The sequence below is a fragment of the Pan paniscus genome, chromosome 15, assembly GCF_029289425.2.
Source record: "Pan paniscus chromosome 15, NHGRI_mPanPan1-v2.0_pri, whole genome shotgun sequence".
In the NCBI taxonomy this organism is placed as follows: domain Eukaryota; kingdom Metazoa; phylum Chordata; class Mammalia; order Primates; family Hominidae; genus Pan; species Pan paniscus.
In genome coordinates, this window is record NC_073264.2 from 38,489,154 (window position 1) to 38,510,533 (window position 21,380).

Consider the following 21,380-nt stretch of genomic DNA (forward strand, 5'->3'; position numbering starts at 1 on the left):
AGAATGGCTAGATTTATAAAATGTTTTCTGGTGATGAGCCAATTACGGCAATTATTTTAATTATATATTTATAATAAAAATGCATGACTGTAAGATTAAATTTTAAACCAAATCATAATTTATATTTTAAAATAGCTTTAAAATACTTGCACATAACACATCTCGTGGTTAGTAACTTTCTCCAGCTACATTTAAAAGTATTTCTAAGATTAATTACAACATTTTTTTCTAAAGGTTTATTTTTTCCCCACAGCATAACTCTATAAATTAACGTGAGCCCATTATATCAAAGATGTTTATGTGTGTTACATATGCATTTAATTTTAATATCCTTATTTAAGGCACGAATATCCCCAAGCAAGCACAGTATGCAATAAGAAGTCCTGTGGAGTCCTGTAAGTACTTTGATGAGGAATGCAGGATTTATGTAAGACCTGAGCGAGCTTGAAGAAAGACTCTACAATTGATAAAACTAAGTCAGACCGAACTGGATCATTTTCAAGTAAAATAGGTAGCAAGGCAAAAAGACCGCCTCAAAGTCGCTGCCCTTGGGGCTCTGCCACTTGCTTTACAGGCTAGGAACGGACAATGCCGGGAACCCGAGAGCGGCCGGCGCGGACGCCGAGGCAACTTTACTTGGGGCACCCACTACTCGCAATCAACTCCCGGCCTCCTCTGCTCTCGCGCCTCTAGGGGCTCAAGCACTGCTCCGGGAGCGCGGAATTTTGAGGAAGAGGGCAGAACTTCAGTAAGGAGACCTGTCTGGGAAACGGTTTCAGGACACGCGGTGGGGAAAGCGACTAGCCTCCGGCGGGGCAGGGCGGGGTGTCCTTACCTGCAGAACCACCGGCCACGATCTGCCGAGAAGCCTCGCGCACTAAGCCGACTTCAGGCTTGGCGGACATCTTCGCCAGGCGGGAGGACAAGGGAGTGGGCTGAAATGCGTCAACAAGCTCGCAGCCTGCACAGCCTACTGCTCCAGAGAGCCCCGGCTGGGCTGGTCCTCAGGCGCGTTGGCTCCCTGTGGAGCAGCAATCCGGCGACTGCTGGAAAGCGAGGGTTCGAGGCGCAGATTCGTCGCGCGATCTCCGGCGCGCCGGAACCTGTCCGCGGCGCTCGCTTGCAGAGGCGCCCTCGGCTCCGAAAATGTCTCTGGAAAGAAGACCCGCGGATGGGTTTGGGTTGGCTCACCGCAGCGGATCAGACTTTGTCTCCTAGATTGGCGCCCACGCCCTTCTCTATCAGGAGCCTCCGGCAGTTTGTCAAACTAAACGCGTTGCCTCTGATAACTCAAGTGAAGTGACCCAGGCCTGGAGCGCCAAGTGCAAAGCGGGGACGACACTTGCACCTCCTGGCAAGCCAGAGCACAGTGAGGTTCAAAAGAAGGGACAAGTGAATAAATTCCTCATTTAGTTGTCCTATAATTGTGGTCTGTAGCAACTAAGTCAAAGCAAATCTAATTTACACTTAACCTTACAATAGAGCTAAGGTAGTACTTTACCAAAAATGGTTTTGATTTAAGGTAAAATCATACCTCATCAACTTGAGTTTTATTTACCTAAGGACCAAAAGAAGAAAAAGCCTGGTTACAAATAGTTTCTTCTATACCCAGGTCAGTGGTTCTTAAAAGTGGTTTTAGTACCCACAGCATCAGCATAATTTGTGAATGTGTTAGGAAGTCAAATGCGTGGGTCCCACCCCGACCTAAACTGAATCAGAATCTCTGGGGTAGGGCCCAGAAACGAGTTCTCTGTTGATTGTCATGAACTTTAAAGGTTGTGAACCACTGACTTAAACAATTGAGGAACATTAAGGAACTTAACAGTGTATTCTCTCAATAAAATGTTTGATTATTCTTACTAGCCCCTTAGGATAGTTACCAAAACAAAACTACTAATTTATACTCTTTTAAAACTACAAGTTGCCTGTGTTATGTAGGAGAGATATAAGATTGTGAAATTTTCCAGAAATACCTGCCACACCCCTAACAGACAGGAGATGATAAGAGTAAAAGAGAGAATTGGGAGGCTTTAGAAGCCCTATTGTACTATTTCTTAAAACACATTATTTATTGCTAAATATATTTAGTGTGAGCCATGTAAAAATTGCCATTTTTGGAGGTCAAAAACCGTTGAATATCAGCAATTTAGTATGGTTCAATTTATGTGGTTTCTAATCAAATGTACAAAGTACAATAATTTGGTTTCATACTTGATTTTTTATTTCTTAGGCTGAGTCATTAAAAGTTGATCAGTGATATATGGCAAAATTATTTAAAGTGCTTGAGGAATTGGGGAGACTTGCTGCTTATGTGATCAGATATACAAAAATAAAGTTTTTCATTTCATTAAATATTTGATTAAAACTGCTAAGTTTGAAAATGTTTACCAAGAAATAGTTTTCAGAAATTTTGCTAACTTGATAAAGGCTTTTGAGCAATATCTTTCAGATTTTTTACTAATTAAATAGGGAATCTTGAGTGCAATATAGAATCACTTATTCAACAAATATTGAGAACCTGTTATATACTAGGTATAGAAACAGAATTTCAGAGCTCATAGAAAATGTTTTCCTCATTTTTCAAAGCAGAAGCTGAGTTTTCCAAGATCACACTAGGCGTAATAGTATAGCTGGGATTCCATCACAGGATTCCTTCTTTTGATAGCAGTGGATTGTAGATTTAAATATTAACCACAGGCTAAAAAAACTACATTCTGTGACACAAATACCCCCACAAATTAATTCCATTTTTTTTTAGTTTTTAAAAATTTGGTCACAACTATTAAACCCTAGTGCACACACTGAAACAGATTCTACACTGAGAGCTCACTAAGTGTTAGTACTTGCCTAGGTACTGACAATATCACTACAAATCCCTTCCCTGTGGCACTTACAATCTAATGGAGGAGATCCTACCACCTTGTAAGTAAATTTTTGCCTTCCCTACGTTATCCAGGAAATGCAATAATACTTTTAGGTCAAGATTTAAAGACAATCTTTTGACATAATTATTTCCATGAGTGTCTTCCCCTCTGAAGATCTTATCCATGGTAGGTGGGAGCAAGTTTGTATCTAAGACCCAGCCTCTAGAAAGCTCTGTGGATTCAGTTGGAAAACTCCCAGTTATCCTTGTTAAAAAGTTACTTCCTCTTTTTAACCTCTCCAGACTAGAAGAGATATCTTTGAGTGAAAAAAGCAAGACTTGATGTCACATATAATCCAGTCCTATACCTCTAGAATACTAGAGGATATGGGGCCTAGGCATGAGAACATTCTAGAGCTTGGGAGTTAACAAGAGTCAATACAGAGCCAATAAGTACTCACTGTGCTAAACGCTCTGCTAAACGCTCTGATAATGGAATGTAATTCTTATCTGCAGCTAAATTTGCTCATGGCCAATATTGGAATGCTGGAAGATTTAGTACTGGGAAGCAATGGTAATATTTACTTGACCTATTTCAGATTCCCTAGCCTCTATCACATTGTTTTTCTATTATTATTTTGAATAATGATGTGATATCCTAATAGGGGCAAAACTGCTAAAGTATGAAGATTATATTCTTTAAATTATTGATTTATTTAGCTGATCTTGGTTGATAATTACATGATTATTGACTTCCCTATCGTTTGTCAAGTGGCTAAAAAAACCCTTCAGGAACATAACTGGGAATCTAGGAGTTAAGAAAGCCTCTAAGCCATCAACATGCAGAAATCCATTTAGAACTAATTTTAGAACCAGTTTTTAAAAGGGTGGATATCTGATTTCTTGTTTCATATCAGATTAGAAAGAACATATTAAAAGATAATTGGATTGTTTGGGGAGAATAGGGGAGGTTCTAGGAAAGTAAAGAGCAATCTGCAACCTTCAGGCCATATTCAACCTACCTAGTCAATTGTAGTAACAACATTCATTGACTTTACCTTCTCCCAGGAACTGGGCTAATTAAGCATTTTGTAATCCATTATCTCATTCCTGTTTTACAAAGGAGGAAACTCTGGCACTGAGATTAAGTAACTCCCCCAAAATAACACTGAGTATTCGGCTAAGGTATTAATTTGAACGTAAGTATAATTTAGGAGCCCTCTATTTGTTAGGCTATGGTTTTTTGTTTTGTTTTGTTTTAATTTTTAAAACAATCTTTTTTAGAGACAAGGTCTTTCTATGTTGCCCAGGCTGGTCTGGAACTGCTGGACTCAAGCAATTTTCCCATCTATGCCTCCCAAAGTGCTGGGATTACAGGTGTAAGCCACACCAGGCCTGGCCAGGCTATGTTTATTATTAGACCTTCTATGATTAGGCTATATTATTAAGCTACTATTTATGGGGGTTTTTTATTGTCGTTGTTGTTGCTGCTGTTTTGTGAAATGGAGTCTTGTCCTGCTGCCCAGGCTAGAGTGCAATGGCACTATCTCAGCTCACTTTAACCTCCGCCTCCCGGGTTCAAGCGATTCTCCTCAACCCCCTGAGTATATGGGATTACAGGTGCACACACCACACCTGGCTAATTTTTGTGTTTTTAGTAGAGAAGGAGTTTCACCATGTTGGTCAAGCTGGTCTCAAACTCCTGGCCTCAAGTTATCCACCAGCCTCAGCCTCCCAAAATGCTGGGATCGCAGGCCCAGCCTGTTGTTATTAAAAAAAAAAAAAAAAGTCTAATAGTGAGGGCATTTTGCCAAGTTGCCTAGGCTAATCATGAATCCTGAACTCAAGCCATCCTCCCAACTTGGCCTTCTAAAATGTTGGGATTATGGGTGTGAGCCCCGGCCAGCATGAATTTTCTAAGTCAGACCAAAGAACTATTGACAGATAATTTTTTGTTGAAGGAGGCTGTTCTGTGCATTGTTGGATATTTAGCAGCATCCCTGACCTCAATCCAATAGATGCCAGTAGCAACTCCCTCCCGATTATGATAACCAAAAATGTCTCCAGACATTGCCAAGTGTTCCAAAGGTCACTTCTCTGATATCATTTTATTTAACTTTCCAACATTTGGAAAAAAAAAAAAAAAAAAACACCTGACCACCCTTTGTTTAAAAACTTTCTTTTCTGATTGTGTCAAAATTAAAGGGCTGGGCACAGTGGCTCACGACTGTAATCCCAGCACTTTGGGAGGCCGAGACAGGCAGATCACCTGAGGTCAGGAGTTCCAGACCAGCCTGACCAACATGGAGAAACCCCGTCCCTACTAAAAATACAAAATTAGCCAGGTGTGGTGGCGTGTGCGTGTAATCCCAGCTACTCAGGAGGCTGAGGCAGGAGAATCGCTTGAACCTGGGAGGTGAAGGTTGCAGTGAGCCCAAATTGTGCCATTGCAATCCAGCCTTGACAACAAGAGCGAAACTCTGTCTCAAAACAAAAAAACCAAAAAAAAAACTTTCTCCTCTTGGCTTCTATGATACCACACTTTCCTGTATTTCTTACTTCTGTGTGGTCTGATCTTGTTTTTTCCGTTTTCCTCCTACTATACCTAATATCTATTGGAGTGCTCCAGATGTTGGGTATATACTCTCTTCTTTTGTTTATCCATATTCTCTTATCAGGTAAACTCATCCAGGGCCTTAGTTAAAAGTAATTTTTATACACTGATGACTCCCCAGTTCTTATTTCCAGCCATGGAAATAACCAACGTCCCTGAATCTCCAGAATTATGTATCCAGTTATTTATGTTATATCTTTACTTGAGTATCAAAAAAAAGATAGTTTGCCCTACGCAATGGCTCCCCACCCCCATGCGGTGGAAGGATCCCTTGAGGAAAGGAGTTCAAGGCTGCAGTGAACTATGACTATGATAGCGCCACTGCACTCTAGCCAGGGCAACAGAGAGACCCTGTCTCTGAAAAAAAAAAAAGAAAAGAAAAAGAGATAGCTTAATTTTAACAGAACTTTTGATTGCTGAACCCCAAACCCTTTTTTCCCCATATATTTCCTATTTCTGAAAATGGCATCACTATCCTTCGAATAGTTCTAGCCAAAAACCTAGTACTCGTGCCTGATTTTCTTATCTCTCCACATGTAGCCCATCAGCATACCCTGTAAACTTTACCTTCAAATACATCCTGATTTTGTTCACGTCTATCTCCATTGCAACCACCTTTGTTCCAGCCATAGTATGTTTTACCTGGACTACTGGAATCATTTCCTAATTATTCTCTTGGCCCTTATAGTCTCCACTCAGTATTCAGCATTTTTTTTTCTTTTTTTGAGATGGAGTCTCGCTCTGTTGCCCAGGCTGGAGTGCAGTGGTGCAAACTCGGCTCACTGCAACTTCTGCCTCGGGTTCAAGTGATTCTCCCCAGTAGCTGAGATTACAGGCGCCCACCACCACACCCGGCTAATTTTTGTATTTTTAGTAGAGATGGGGTTTCACCGAGTTGGCCAGGCTGGTCTCATACTCCTGACCTTAAGTGATCCACCCATCTCAGCCTCCCAAAGTGCTGGGATTACAGGCATGAGCCATTGTGCCCAGCCAGTAATCAGCATATTTTTTTAACATATAGTAGATCATGACAGTACCTTGTTTAAAAATCCTCCAAAGGGCACAGTAGCCCATCCCAGCACTTTGGGAGCCCAAGTGGGGGCAGATTGCTTGAGCCAAGGAGTTCAACACTAGCCTGGGCAACATGGTAAAACCCTGGCTTTACAAACAAACAACAACAACAAAAATCCTCCAAAGGTTTTCAGTTGCCCTATAAACCAAATCAAACTTATAACGGTCCTTTCAGGGCTCTGTATGAACAGCTCATTTCTATGTCTTTGTCTCACACTGTTTTGCCTCTGATCCAAACACAATGGTTTTCTTTCTGAATTTGAATATTTCAAGCTTGATCTGCCTCATGGATTTTGCATTTGATGTTTATTTGCCAGGAATATTCTTCCCCTTCCCATGGCTAATTTCTTCTTTTCTTTTTTCTTTTTTTTTTTTTTTTTTGAGATGGGGTCTCACTCTGTCCCCCAGGCTGGAGTGCAGTTGCACGATGTCGGCTCACTGCAACCTCCGCCTCCTGGGCTCAAGCAATTCTGCCTCAGCCTCCCAAGAAGCTGGGATTACAGGCAGTTGCCATGAAGCTCGGCTAATTTTTGTATTTTTACTAGAAACGGGGTTTCACCATGTTGGCCAGGCTGGTCTCGAACTCCTGACTTCGAGTGATCTGCCAGCCTCGGCCTCCCAAAGTGCTAGGATTACAGGCATGAGCCACCATGCCCAGCTGATTCTTCTTATCAGAAAGGTGTCAATGTCATTGTAGTGGATGATTTTGGTGCCCCACCCAGATCCCTTTACTAAGCTGGCCTGCCCATACCAGCTGCTGTGAGTGTTGATGGCTATGGACTCATAGTTAATTTATTTTCTAGAGAAATGTCCTGTATTAGTCTGTTTTCACACTGCTGATAAAGACATACCCAAGACTGGGTAATTTATAAAGAAAAAGAGGTTTAATGGACTCACAGTTCCACGTGGCTGGGGAGGGCTCATAATCATCTCAGAAAGTGAAAGGCATGTTTCACATGGAGGCAGGCAAGAGAAGAGCATGAGAGCAAAGTGAAAGGGGTTTCCCCTTATAAAACCATCAGATCTCATGAGACTTATTCACTACCATGAGAATGGTACGCAGTGGGGGAACCACCCCCATGATTCAATTATCTCCCAGTGGGTCCCTCCCACAACATGAGGGAATTATGGAGCTAGAATTCAAGATGAGATTTGGGTGGGGACACAGCCAAACCATATCATGCCCTCAGCCAAAGAGAAGCTTGTGAAGTCACACACATCACTACCTTACCTGGGAGGTTACATATGTCACCATTTCCCACTTCCCTATGCTGGAGGCAACCCCATAGCCAATGACTGACTGAAATAAAAAGGGGAACAAAATGCTTACCTTGCCTTAAGGTGGGACCAATACAGTAGTCCTTATCTACTGGGAGGAATACATTTCAAGACCACCAGTAGATGCCTGAAACAGCAAATAGTACATTTTTTTCCTATACATATGTATCTATGATAAAGTGTAATTTTTAAATTGGGCACAGTAAGGCTGGGCTCAGTGGCTCACACTTGTAATCTCAGCACTTTGGGAGGCTGAGGCAGGTGGATGGCCTGAGGTCAGGAATTAGAGACCAGCCTGGCCAACATGGTGAAACCCCATCTCTACTAAAAATATAAAATTAGCTGAGCATGGTGGCACATGCCTGTAATCCCACCTACTTGGGAGGCTGAGACAGGAGACTTGCTGGAACCTGGGAGGCGGAGGTTGCAGTGAGCCAGGATTGCACCATTGCACTCCAGCCTGGGCAACAAGAGTGAAACTCCGTCTCAAAAAAAAAAAAAAAAAAAAAATGGGCACAGGGGCACAGTAAGAGATTAACAAAAATAATAAAAATAAAGCAATTACAATAATATACTCTAATAAAAATTATGTGAATATGGCCTCTTTCTCTCTCAAAGTATCTTGCTGTACTGTACTCAACCTTCTTCTTGTGATGATGTGAAATGATAAAATGCCTACATGATAAAATGAAGTGAGGTGAATGACATAGCCATTGTGACAAAACATTAGGCTAATACTGACCTTCTGACCATACATAAGAAGGAGGATCATCTGCTTCTTGGTGATTCTGGGTCATCGAGCAATGATGATGTGCATGGATGTCAGGAGCAATGACTAACAGGTTGAGTAGTGTATACATCATGGATAATGCTGGATAAAGGCATGATTCACATCTGAGGCAGGACAGAATGGGATGGCCAAATAGTTTATTATGCACTCGAACAGCACAATTTAATACTCATGAATTGTTTATTTCTGGGATTTTCCATTTAATATTTTTGGACCACGGTTGACTGCAGGTAACTGAAACTGTGTAAAGCAAAACTGCAAATAATGAGAGACTACTGTACTGTGTTGCAACTCATGCTCCAAGGCTGCCTTTGGACCTGGCTAAGGTTAAACTATAGCTGAGATGGTATCTTTGCTTACCTTTGCAAGAAATCTGTCCATTTCATGTAAGTTATCAAGTTTATTGGCATAAAATTTTAATAATACTCCTCTTTTAATATCTGTAGAATTTGTAGTGATGTCACTTCTTTAATTTCTGATATTGGTAGTCTTCTGTCTTTTTTTCTTTTTTTAATTAACCTTCATTTATTTAGGTATGTCTCCTCTATTTCTTGATCGCTTAATTTTATTTGTATTATCAGAAAACCAGGTTTTAATTTCATTCATTTTTCTGTATTGCTTTCCTGTTTTCTATTATACTGATTTCTATTCTTATAATTATTATTTCCATTCTCTCATGTACTCTATTTTATTTTGTTCTTTATTAGTTTCTTGAGGTGGAAACTAAGGTTATTGAGGCTATTCTTTTCTAATATTGGTGTCTAGTACTATAAATTTCTTCTAAGTACTGCTTTATAGGCATCCCACAAATTTTGATTTTTTTCATTAATCGAAATTATAGGACTTTCCTATTTTTTTTTTCTTTTTTTTGAGGCGGAGTTTTCCTCTTGTTGTCCAGGCTGGAGTGCAATGGTGCGATCTTGGCTCACTGCAACCTCTGCCTCCCGGGCTCAAGCAGTTCTCCCGCCTCAGCCTCCGGAGTAGCTGGTACTACAGGCACATGCCACCAGGCCCGGCTAATTTTATTTATTTATTTATTTATTTATTTATTTATTTATTTATTTATTTTTGTTTTAGAGTCTCACTCTATCTCCCAGGCTGGAATACAGTGGTGCGATCTGGGCTCACTGCAACCTCCACCTCCTGGTTCAAGCAATTCTCATGTCTCAGCCTCTGAGTAGCTGGGATTACAGGCACTTGCCACCACTCCTGGCTAATGTTTGTATTTTTAGTAGAGATGGGGCTTTGCCATGTTGACCAGGCTGGTCTCGATCTCCTGACCTCAGGCGATCCAACCGTCTCTGCCCACCAAAGTGCTGGGATTACAGGAGTGAGTCACCGCGCCCAGCGGATTTTACTTTTTTAGAGAAGTTTTAGGTTTCCAGAAAAATTGAGCAGACAGCTGGGCGTGGTGGCTCAGCATGTAATCCTAGCACTTTGGGAAGCCGAGGTGGACAGACAGATCGCTTGAGCCCAGGAGTTTAAGACCAGCCTGGGCAACATGGCGAAATCCCATTTCTACTAAAACTACAAAAAAACATCCGGGTATGGTGGCTCAGGCCTGTAGTCCTAGCTGCTTGGCAGGCTGAGGTGGGAGGATTTCTTGAGTCCAGGAGGTCAAGGCTACAGTGAGCCAAGATTGCATCACTGCATTCCAGCATGGGCAACAGAGGGAGAACCTATCTCAAAAAACAAAAAACAAACAAACAAAACAGACAAACAAACAAACAAAATATTGAGCAGAAAGTAGAGTTCTTATATACCTTTCCATCTGCACCCCATAGGGTTTTCTCTTATTGCTAACATCATGCATAAGTATAGTGCATTTTGTACATTAATGAATCAATATTGATACATTAATATTAAAGTTCATAGTTTACATTAGGGTTCACTTTTTGTGTTGCGCAGTTCCTTAGGTTTTGACAAATGGTGGTTTCACTTTTTATCACTTTAAAATGCTTAGAAATTTTCCTTTTGATTTCTTCTTTGTCTCATGGGTGATTTGGAAGCTTGTTATTTAGTTTCCAAAAACTTGGAGATTTTCCAAATAGCATTCTCCTATAAATATCTAGTTTACTGAACTCTGGTCAAAGAACATAGTCTATATGACCATTTTAAAATGTATTCGTGTTTGTTTTATGGCCTTGATTATGGTCTGTCTTTGTAATTATTCCATGTGAATCTGAAAATAATGTGTATTCTGCTGTTGATAGGTGGTCTGTTCTATAAATGTCAATTAGACAAGTTGGTTGATACTGTTGTTCAAGTCTTCTGTATCGTTACTGATTTTCTGTCTGCGTGTTCTATGAATTATTGAGAGATAAGTGCTGAAATCATTAATTGTGGATTTATTCCTGTAGTTCTAAAACACTTGGAATCATGTATTTTGAAGCTCTGTTATTAGATATTTAAGAAAGGGAATAGTGGAGGGCAGAGAATCTGATGCTGAGATCAGGAAGAAGACTGAGTTAGTTTTTGTTTGTTTGTTTGTTTTTGTTTGTTTGTTTGTTTTGAGACGGAGTCTCGCTTTGTCGCCCAGGCTGGAGTGCAGTGGCGCGATCTTGGCTCACTGCAAGCTCCGCCTCCCAGGTTCACGCCATTCTCCTGCCTCAGCCTCCCAAGTAGCTGGGACTACAGGCGCCCGCCACCACGCCCGGCTAATTTTTTGTATTTTTAGTAGAGACGGGTTTTCACCGTGTTAGCCAAGATGGTATCGATATCCTGACCTCATGATCCTCCAGCCTCAGCCTCCCAAAGTGCTGGGATTACAGGCGTGAGCCACCGTGCCCGGCCCTTTTTTTTTTTTAATTACATATGTGATAACTGAAAATGAATCATGAAAGGATACCAATTGGGGAGGATCAAATAAACGGTTCACAGATGACATGATTATCGATGTAGAAAATTCCAAGAAGTCAATTTTTTAAACTCTCCCAAAACTAATAAGTTATCATAGCAAGGTTGCTTGATACAGCTTAATATTTTGGAAACCAATTGTTTTCCTACACACTAGCAATAAACCACTGGAATTTGAAATTAAAAATACAGTGCTGTGTACATTCGTGCCAAAAAATTGAAGTACTTAGGAATAAATCTAACAAAATATGGACAAGACCTAACAAAACTCTGATGAAAGAAAGAAAAGAAAATATAAATAAATAGATATTCTATGTTCATGAATAGGAAGGCTCACTATGATGTCACTAGATGTCAGTTCTTACCGATTGGATTTATAGATTCAATGCAATTCAGCCAAAATCTCAGTAAGTTATTTTGTGGAAATCAACAAACTGATTCTAAATTTTATATGGAAAGGCAAAAGACCCAAAATAAAACAATACTGAAGATAGAGAATAAAGAGGACTGATCTACTGACTTCAAGACTTACTGAAAAGCTACAATAATCAAGAACAAACAGGTCAATGGAATAGAATAGAAAGTCCAGAAATAGGCTGGAGACGTTGGCTCACACCTATAATCCCAGCATTTTGAGAGGCCAAGGCAGGCGGATCACTTGAGGTCAGAAGTTCGAGACTAGCCTGGCCAACATGGTGAAACCCCGTCTCTACCAAAAATACAAAAATTAGCCAGGTGTGGTGGCATGTGCCTGTAAATCCCAGCTACTCAGGAGGCTGAGGCACAAGCATCACTTGAACCCGGGAGGTGGAGGTTGCAGTGAACCCAGACCACGCCACTGCACAATAGACTGGGCAACGGAGTGAGATTCTGTCTCAAAAAAAAAAAAAAAAAAAAAAAGAAAGTCCAGAAATAGACCCCACCAATACAGTCAATTGATCTTTGACAAAGAAAAAAAAGCAATTCAATGGAGAAAGGATAGTCTTTTCAACAAATGGTGCTGGAACGATTGGACATCAGCATGCAAAAAAATGGATCTAGACAATGGCCTTATTCCTTCATAAAAATTAATTAAAAACAACTCACAAACCTAAATATGAGACACTCAATGACAAAACTTTTATAACATTTGAAAACATCTAGGTGATCTTCACTTAGCAATGAGTTTTTAGATTGAACACCAAAAACATGATTCATGAATGAAGAAAGTGGTAAGTTGGACTGTTCATTAAAATTAAAAATTTCTGCTCTGTGAAAGACACTATTAAAAGAATGAAAACACAAGCCACAGAATGGGAGACAATATTTACAAAATACATATCTGATGAAGGATATGTATCTCAAATATACAGAGTCTTAAAACTCAGCATTAAAAACAAGCAACCAATTGTACAACATGGTGACTACAGTTAATGACAATATATTGTATTTTTGAAAAATACAGTAGATTTGTTTGTTTGTTTGTTTTTTGAGATGGAGTCTTACTCTGTCACCCAGGTTGGAGTGCAGTGGCACAATTTCAGCTCACTGCAACCTTTGCCTCCTGGGTTCAAGTGATTCTCCTGCCTCAGCCTCCCGAGTAGCTGGGATTACAGGCATGCGCCACCACACCTGGCTAATTTTGTATTTTTAGTAGGGACGGGGTTTCTCCATGTTGGTCAGGCTGGTCTGGAACTCCTGACCTCAGGTGATCTGCCTGTCTCGGCCTCCTAAAGTGCCGAGATTAGAGGTTTGAGCCACCATACCCGGACTTAGAGAGTAGATTTTAAGTATTCTCACCAAAATAAATAAATAATAAATAAGTAAATAAATATGACGTAATACATGTGTTAATTAGCTAGATATAACCATTTTAAAATGTATTTTATTTTATTTATTTTTATTTATTTATTTTTGAGACAGAGTCTCACTGTGTTGCCCAGGCTAGAGTGCAGTGGCGCAATTTGGGTTCACTGCAACCTCCGCCTCTTGGGTTCCGCAATTCTCCTGCCTCAGCAGCCCAAGTTGCTGGGATACAGGTGCCTGCCACCATGCCTAGCTAATTTTTGTAGTTTTTGTAGAGATGGGGTTTCACCATGATGGGCAGGCTGGTCTTGAGCTCCTGACCTCAAGTAATCTGCCCATCTTGGCCTCCCAAAGTGCTGGGATTACAGGTGTAAGCCACCGTGCCCGGCCTTAGAGAGTAGATTTTAAGTATTCTCACCAAAAAAGAGATAACTTTGTGAGGTAACACATGTGTTAATTAGCTAGCTTTAGCCATTTCACAAGGCATATATATTTTAAAACATCATATTTTACATGAGAAGCATGTAAATTTGTTTTGTTTTGTTTCATTTCGTTTTGTTTTGTTGAGATGGAGTCTTGCTCTGTCACTCAGGCTTGAGTGCAGTGGTGCAATCTCGGCTCACTGCAACCTCTGCCTCCCCGGTTCAAGCAATTCTCCTGCCTCAGACTCCTGAGTAGCTGGGATTACAGGCGCATGCCACCAGGTCTGGCTAATTTTTGTACTTTTAGTAGAGACAGGGTTTCACCATGTTGGTCAGGCTGGTCTCGAACTCCCGACCTCATCATCTGCCTGCCTTGGCCTCCCAAAGTGCTGGGATTACAGGTGTGAGCCACCGTGCCTGGCCGAGAAGTATGTAAAATTTTATCTGCCAATTTTAAAAACTACAAAATCATTTTCTAGTAAGGTTGAGCCAAGTTATATGTCTAACAGCAGTGTTTGAGAGTATCCATCTAACCTTAACTTCCTTGCAGTGAATAATAAAAAAAAAAAGGATGTGATATAAATGTGTGTATGTAGCATATAATTATAAGCCAATTTGGATGGCAAAAAAAAGAAAAGAAAAAAAAAGAAAGGGGCTAGGGCTAGGGTTTTCACTGCCAGAAAAAAAACCAGCAATCCAATTATGGCCCAAATAATCAAAAACAGGCAAAATGATGTGAATGGACACCTCACCAAAGAAGATAATACAGAAGGCAAACAAGCACATGAAAAGGTGCTGAACACTACACAGTATTCCACTAGGGAATTGCAAATTATAACAACAAGAAAATACCATTATACATCTATGAGAATGCAGAAAACCCAAATCACTGACAACAAATGCTGGTGAGGATGTGGAGAAACAAGAACTCTCAATCATTGCTGGGGCGAATGCAAAATACTACCTCCACTCTGGAATACAGTATGGCAGTTTCTTACAAAACCAAACATGCTATTAACATATAATCCAGCAATTGCATTCCTTGGTATTCACCCAAATGAGTTGAAAACTTATGTTTACACAAATATAAAACATATATTTACACACACATAAAAATACATAGATGTCTATAGCAGCTTTATTCATAATTGCCAAAACTTGGAAGCAACCAAGAAGTCTTTCAATAGGTGAATGGAGGCCGGGTGCAGTGGCCCACATCTGTAATCTAAACATTTTGGGAGGCTGAAGGGGATGAATCACTTGAGCTCAGGAGTTCAAGACCAGCCTGGGCAACATGGCAAAACCGTGTCTCTACAAAAAATACAAAAATTTAGCCTGGTGTGGTGGCATACACCTGTAGTCTCAACTACTCAGGGGCACTGAGACAGGAGAATTGCTTGAGTCCAGGAGGTCGAGGCTGCAGTGAGCCGAGATTGTGCCACTGCACTCCAGCCTAGATGACAGAGTGAGACCCTGTCTAAAAAAAAAAAAAAAAAACCACAGAGGAAAAGAAAAGAAAAAAAAGGTGAATGAATAAGCAAATACTGTTCAGCCATAAAAAGATAGGAGCTGCTGGGAGCAATGGAATCCCAGCACTTTGGGAGACTAAGGTGGGAGCATTTCTTGAGCCCATGAGTTTAAGAGCAGCCTGGGCAATACAGTGAGACCCTGTCTCTAGCAAAAATAAAATAAAATATAATAAATAAATAAATAAATAAATAAATAAACAAACAAACATGAACTATCAAGTCTTGAGAAGATATGGAGGAAACTTAAATACATATTGCTTAGTAAAAGAAGCCAATCTAAGAAAGCTGTATGCTGTACGATGCCAACTATGACATTCAGGAAAAGGCAAAAGCTATACAGACAGTACAAGAAAAAAAAAGAGTGGTTGCCAGAGGGGTGTGGGAGAGTGAGAGATGAATAGATGAACACAAGGGATTTTTAGGACAGTGAAACTATTCTGTATGATACTGTAATAGTAAATACATGACAGAGTGCTGTTGGCAAACTCTATAAAACTGTACAACACCAAGAACAAGCCACAATGTAAATACAGACTTTAGTTAATAATGTATCCATATTGGTTCATCATTTGTAACAAACACTAATGCAAGGGTCTAAAGCACATAAAATTGGAACAATACAGAGAAGATTAGGCCCCTGCACAAGCATGACACAAATCTGTGAAGTGTTCTATATTAAAAAAATAAATTTAAAAATAAAACAAAAAATAATAAGGGAAACTCTGGGGGTGACATGATATAAGATAACTTCTGTACTATCTGATCACTTTTCTTTCTTTTTCTTTAGAGACAGGGTCTCATTCTGTTGCCAAGGCTAGAGCACAGTGCTGTGACCATAGCTCACTGCAACCTCGAATTCCCAGGCTTGTACTGATCCTCCCCTCTCCGGCTCCCAGGCAGCTGGGACTACAGATATGAGCCACCATGCCTGGCTTTTTTTTTTTTTTTTTTTTTTTCTTGTAGAGACATGGTCTCACTATGTTGCCCAGACTGGTCTCCAATTCCTGGGTTCAAGTGATCCTCCTAACTTGGCCTTCCAAAACGATTGGATTACAGGCATGAGCCACTGTGTCCAGCCTCACCTTTCTTTAAAGCTAAAGCTGCTTTAAAAAAAAAAAAAAAGCCTATTGGAGTCGCTTTCAAGATGGCCGAAGAGGAACAGATCTGGTCTGCAGGTTTGAGCGAGATTGACACAGAAGATGGGTGATTTCTGCATTTCCAACTGAGGTACCTGGTTCATCTCATTGGGACTGGTTGGACAGTGGGTGCATCCCACGGAGGGTTAACCAAAGGAGGATGGGGCATCGTCTCACCCGGGAAGTGCAAGGGGTTGGGGGATTTCCCTTTCCTAGCCAAGGGAAGCTGTGAGTGACTGTACCTGGAGGAATGGTACACTTCTGCCCAAATACTGTGCTTTTCCCATGTTCTTTGCAACTGGCAGACCAGAAGATTCCCTCCCATGCCTGGCTTAGTGGTTCCCACACCCACGGAGCCCTGCTTGCTGCTAGCGCAGCAGTCTGAGACAGACCTGGGATGCTGGATCTTGGTGGGGGTAGGGATGTCCACCATTGCTGAGGCTTGAGTAGGCAGTTCTATGCTCACAGTGTAAACAAAGCGGCAGGGAAGCTTGAACTGGGTGGAGCCCACTGCAGCTCAGCAAGGCCTACTGCCTCTCTAGATTCCACCTCTGGGGGCAGGACATATCTGAACAAAAGGCAGCAGAGAGCTTCTGCAGACTTAAACGTCCCTGCCTGACAGCTCTGAAGAGAGCAGTGGTTCTCCCAGCATGGTGTTTGAGCTCTGAAAATGGACAGACTGCCTCCTCAAGTGGGTCCCTGACCTGCATGTAGCTTTACTGGGAGACACCTCCCAGTAGGGGCCGACAGACACCTCATACAGACAGGTGCCCCTCTGGGACGAAGCTTCCAGAGGAAGGATCAGACAGCAATATTTGCTATTCTGCAGCCTCTGCTGTGATACCCAGGCAAACAGGGTCTTGAGTGGATCTTGCTGAGTAGGCCAAGCCTCAGCAAACCCCAACAGACCTGCAGCTGAGGGGCCTGTCTGTTAGAAGGAAAACTAACAAACAGAAAGGAATAGCATCAACATCAACAAAAAGGACACCCACACCAAAACCCCATATGTAGGTCACCAACATGAAAGACCAAAGGTAGACAAAACCACAAAGATGGGGAGAAACCAGAGCAGAAAGGCTGAAAATTCCAAAAACCAGAACACCTCTTCTCCTCCAAAGGATCACAACTCCTCGACAGCAAGGAACACAAACTGGATGGAGAATGAGTTTCATGAGTTGACAGAAGCAGGCTTCAGAAGGTCAGTAATAACAAACTTCTCTGAGCTAAAGGAGCATGTTCTAACCCATCGCAAGGAAGCTAAAAACCTTGAAAAAAGGTTAGATGAATGACTAACTAGAATAATCAGTGTAGAGAAGAGCTTAAATGACCTGATGGACTGAAAACCACAGTATGAGAACTTTGTGAAGCATACACAAGCTTCAATAACCAATTCGATCAAGCAGAAGAAAAGATATCAGTGATTGAAGATCAAATGAATGAAATGAAGCTAGATGAGAAGTTTAGAGAAAAAAGAGTGAAAAGAAATGAACAAAGCCTCCAAGAAATATGGGACTATGTGAAAAGACCAAATCTACGTTTGATTGGTGTACCTGAAAATGACGAGAAGAGTGGAACCAAGTTAGAAGACACTCTTCAGGATATTATCCAGGAGAACTTCCCCAACCTAGCAAGGCAGGCCAGCATTCAAATTCAGGAAATACAGAGAATGCCACAAAGATACTCCTCGAGAAGAGCAATCCCAAGACACATAATCATCAGATTCACCAAGGTTGAAATGAAGGAAAAAAAGTTAAGGGCAGCCAGAGAAAAAGGTCAGGTTACCCACAAAGGGAAGCCCATCAGACTAACAGCAGATCTCTCAGCAGAAACCCTACAAGCCAAAAGAGAGTGGGGACCAATACAATATTCAACATTCTTAAAGAAAATAATTTTCAACCCAGAGTTTCATATCCAGCCAAACTAAGCTTCATAAGTGAAGGAGAAATAAAATCCTTTACAGACAAGCAAATGCTGAGAGATTTTGTTACCACCAGGCCTGCCTTACAAGAGCTCCTGAAGGAAGCACTAAACATGGAAAGGAACAATCGGTACCAGCCACAGCAGAAACATGCCAAGCTGTAAAGACCATCGATGCTAAGAAGAAACTGCATCAATTAATGGGTGAAATAACCAGCTAACATCATAACGACAGGATCAAATTCACACATAACAATATTAACCTTAAATATAAATGGGCTAAATACCCCAATTAAAAGACACAGACTGGCAAATTGGATAAACAGTCAAGACCCATTGGTGTGCTGTATTCAGGAGACCCATCTCATGTCCAAAGACACATATAGGCTCAAAATAAAGGGATGGAGGAAGACCTACCAAGTAAATGGAAAGAAAAAAAAAAAAGCAGGGGTTGCAGTCCTGGTCTCTGATAAAACAGACTTTAAACCAAAAAAGATCAAAAGGGACAAGGCCATTACATAACGGTAAAGTGATCAATTCAACAACAAGAGCTAACTATCCTAAATATATATACACCCAAAACAGGAGCACCCAAATTCATAAAGCAAGTTCTTAGAGATCTAAAAAGAGACTTAGACTCCCACACAATAATAATGGGAGAATTTAACAACCCACCGTCAATGTTAGACAGATCAAGGAGACAGAAAATTAACAAGGATATCCAGGACTTGAACTCAGCTCTGGGCCAAGCAGACCTAGTAGACATCTACAGAACTCTCCATCCCAAATCAACACAATATACATTCTTCTCAGCACCACATCACACTTATTCTAAAATTGACAACATAATTGGAACTAAAACACTCCTCAGCAAATGTAAAAGAACAGCAATCACAACAAACTGTCTCTCAGACCACAGTGCAATCAAATTAGAACTCAGGATTAAGAAACTCACTCAAAACCGCACAACTACATGAAAACTGAACAATCTGCTCCTGAATGACTACTGGGTAAATAACGAAATAAAGGTAGAAATAAAGATGTTCTTTGAAACCAATGAGAACAAAGACACAACATACCAGAATCTCTGGGACACATTTAAAGCAGTGAGTAGATGGAAATGTATAGCACTAAATGCCCACAAGAAAGCAGGAAAGATCTAAAGTTTATACCCCGACATCACAATTAAAAGAACTAGAGAAGCAAGAGAAAACAAATTCAAAAGCTACCAGAAGACAAGAAATAACTAAGATCAGAGCAGAACTGAAGGAGATAGAGACACAAACACACACAAAAAAACCCTTCAAAAAATCGATGAATTCAAGAGCTGGTTTTTTTGAAAAGATCAACAAAATTGATAGACTGCTAGCAAGATTAATAAAGAAAAAAGAGAGAAGAATCAAATAGACACAATAAAAAAATCATAAAGGTGATATCAGCACCGATTCCACAGAAATACAAACTACCATCAGAAAATACTCTAAACACCTCTATGCTAATAAACTAGAAAATCTAGAAGAAATGGGTAAATTCCTGGACACATACACCCTCCCAAGACTAAACCAGGAAGAAGTTGAATCTCTGAATAGACCAATAACAGGCTCTGAAATTGAGGCAATAATTAATAGCCTACCAACCAAAAAAAGTCCAGGACCAGATGGAATCACAGCTGAATTCTACCAGTGGTACAAAGAGGAGCTGGTACCATTCCTTCTGAAACTATTCCAATCAATAGAAAAAGAGGGAATCCTCCCTAACTCATTTTATGAGGCCAGAATCATCCTGATACCAAAAGCCTGGCAGAGACACAACAAAAAAAGAGAATTTTAGGCCAATATCCACGATGAACATCTATGTGAAAATCCTCAATAAAATATTGGCAAACTGAATCCAGCAGCACATCAAAAAGCTTATCCACCACGATCAAGTGGGCTTCATCCCTGGGATGGAAGGCTGGTTCAACATATGCAAATCAATAAATGTAATCCATCACATAAACAGAACCAAAGACAAAAACCACATGATTATCTCAATAGATGCAGAAAAGGCCTTTGACAAAATTCAACCAGCCCTTCATGGTAAAAACCCTCAATAAACTAGGTATTGATGGAACGTATCTCAAAATAATAAGAGCTATTTATGACAGACCCACAGCCAATATCATACTGAATGGGCAAAAACTGGAAGCATTCCCTTTGAAAACAGGCACAAGACAGGGATGCCCTCTCTCACCACTCCTATTCAACATAGTGTTGGAAGTTCTGGCCAGGGCAATCAGGCAAGAGAAAGAAATAAAGGGTATTGAATTAGGAAAAGAGGAAGTCAAATTGTCTCTGTTTGCAGATGACATGATTATATATTTAGAAAACCCCATCATCTCAGCCCAAAATCTCCTTAAGCTGATAAGCAACTTCAGCAAAGTTTCAGGATACAAAATCAATGTTCAAAAATCACAAGCATTCCTACACACCAAGAACAGACAAACAGAGAGCCAAATCATGAGTGAACGCTCATTCAGGATTACTACAAAGAGAATAAAATACCAAGGAATCCAACTTACAAGGGATGTCAAGGACTCCTTCAAGGAGAACTACAAACCACTGCTCAACGAAATAAAAGAGGACACAAACAATGGAAGAACATTCCGTGTTCATGAATAGGAAGAATCAATATTGTGAAAATGGCCATACTGCCCAACGTAGTTGATAGATTCAATGCTATCCCCATCAAGCGACCACTGACTTTCTTTACAGAATTGGAAAAATCTACTTTAAATTTTATATGTAACCAAAAAAGAGCCCGCATAGCCAAGGCAATCCTAAGCAAAAAGAACAAAGCTGGAGGCATCATGCTACCTGACTTCAAACTATACTACGAGGCTACTGTAATGAAAATAGCATGGTACTGGTACCAAAACAGATATATAGATCAGTGGAACAGAATAGAGGCCTCAGAAATAATACCACACATCTACAGCCATCTAGTCTTTGACAAACCTGACGAAAATCAGCAATGGGAAAAGGATTCCCTATTTAATAAATGGTGCTGGGAAAACTGGCTAGCCATATGTAGAATGCTGAAACTGGATCCCTTCCTTACACCTTATACAAAAATTAACT

General features: G+C 40.6%; 1 protein-coding gene and 1 pseudogene across 1 annotated transcript in view; one reads left to right on the plus strand and one right to left on the minus strand.

Annotated features, from left to right (window-relative positions):
* The window catches only part of SLC25A21 (solute carrier family 25 member 21), a 497,244-nt gene extending 496,096 nt beyond the window's left edge, over window positions 1-1,148 (minus strand). The window contains exon 1 of the mRNA XM_003831781.6: window positions 836-1,148. Within this exon, the coding sequence (XP_003831829.1) occupies window positions 836-905 (70 nt within the window). The 5' untranslated portion in view covers window positions 906-1,148. The remainder of the gene's footprint in view (window positions 1-835) is intronic.
* A 14,642-nt stretch (window positions 1,149-15,790) lies between these two features.
* On the plus strand, window positions 15,791-15,888 carry LOC112437026 (U6 spliceosomal RNA; annotated as a pseudogene).
* The last annotated feature ends 5,492 nt before the right edge of the window (window positions 15,889-21,380 follow it).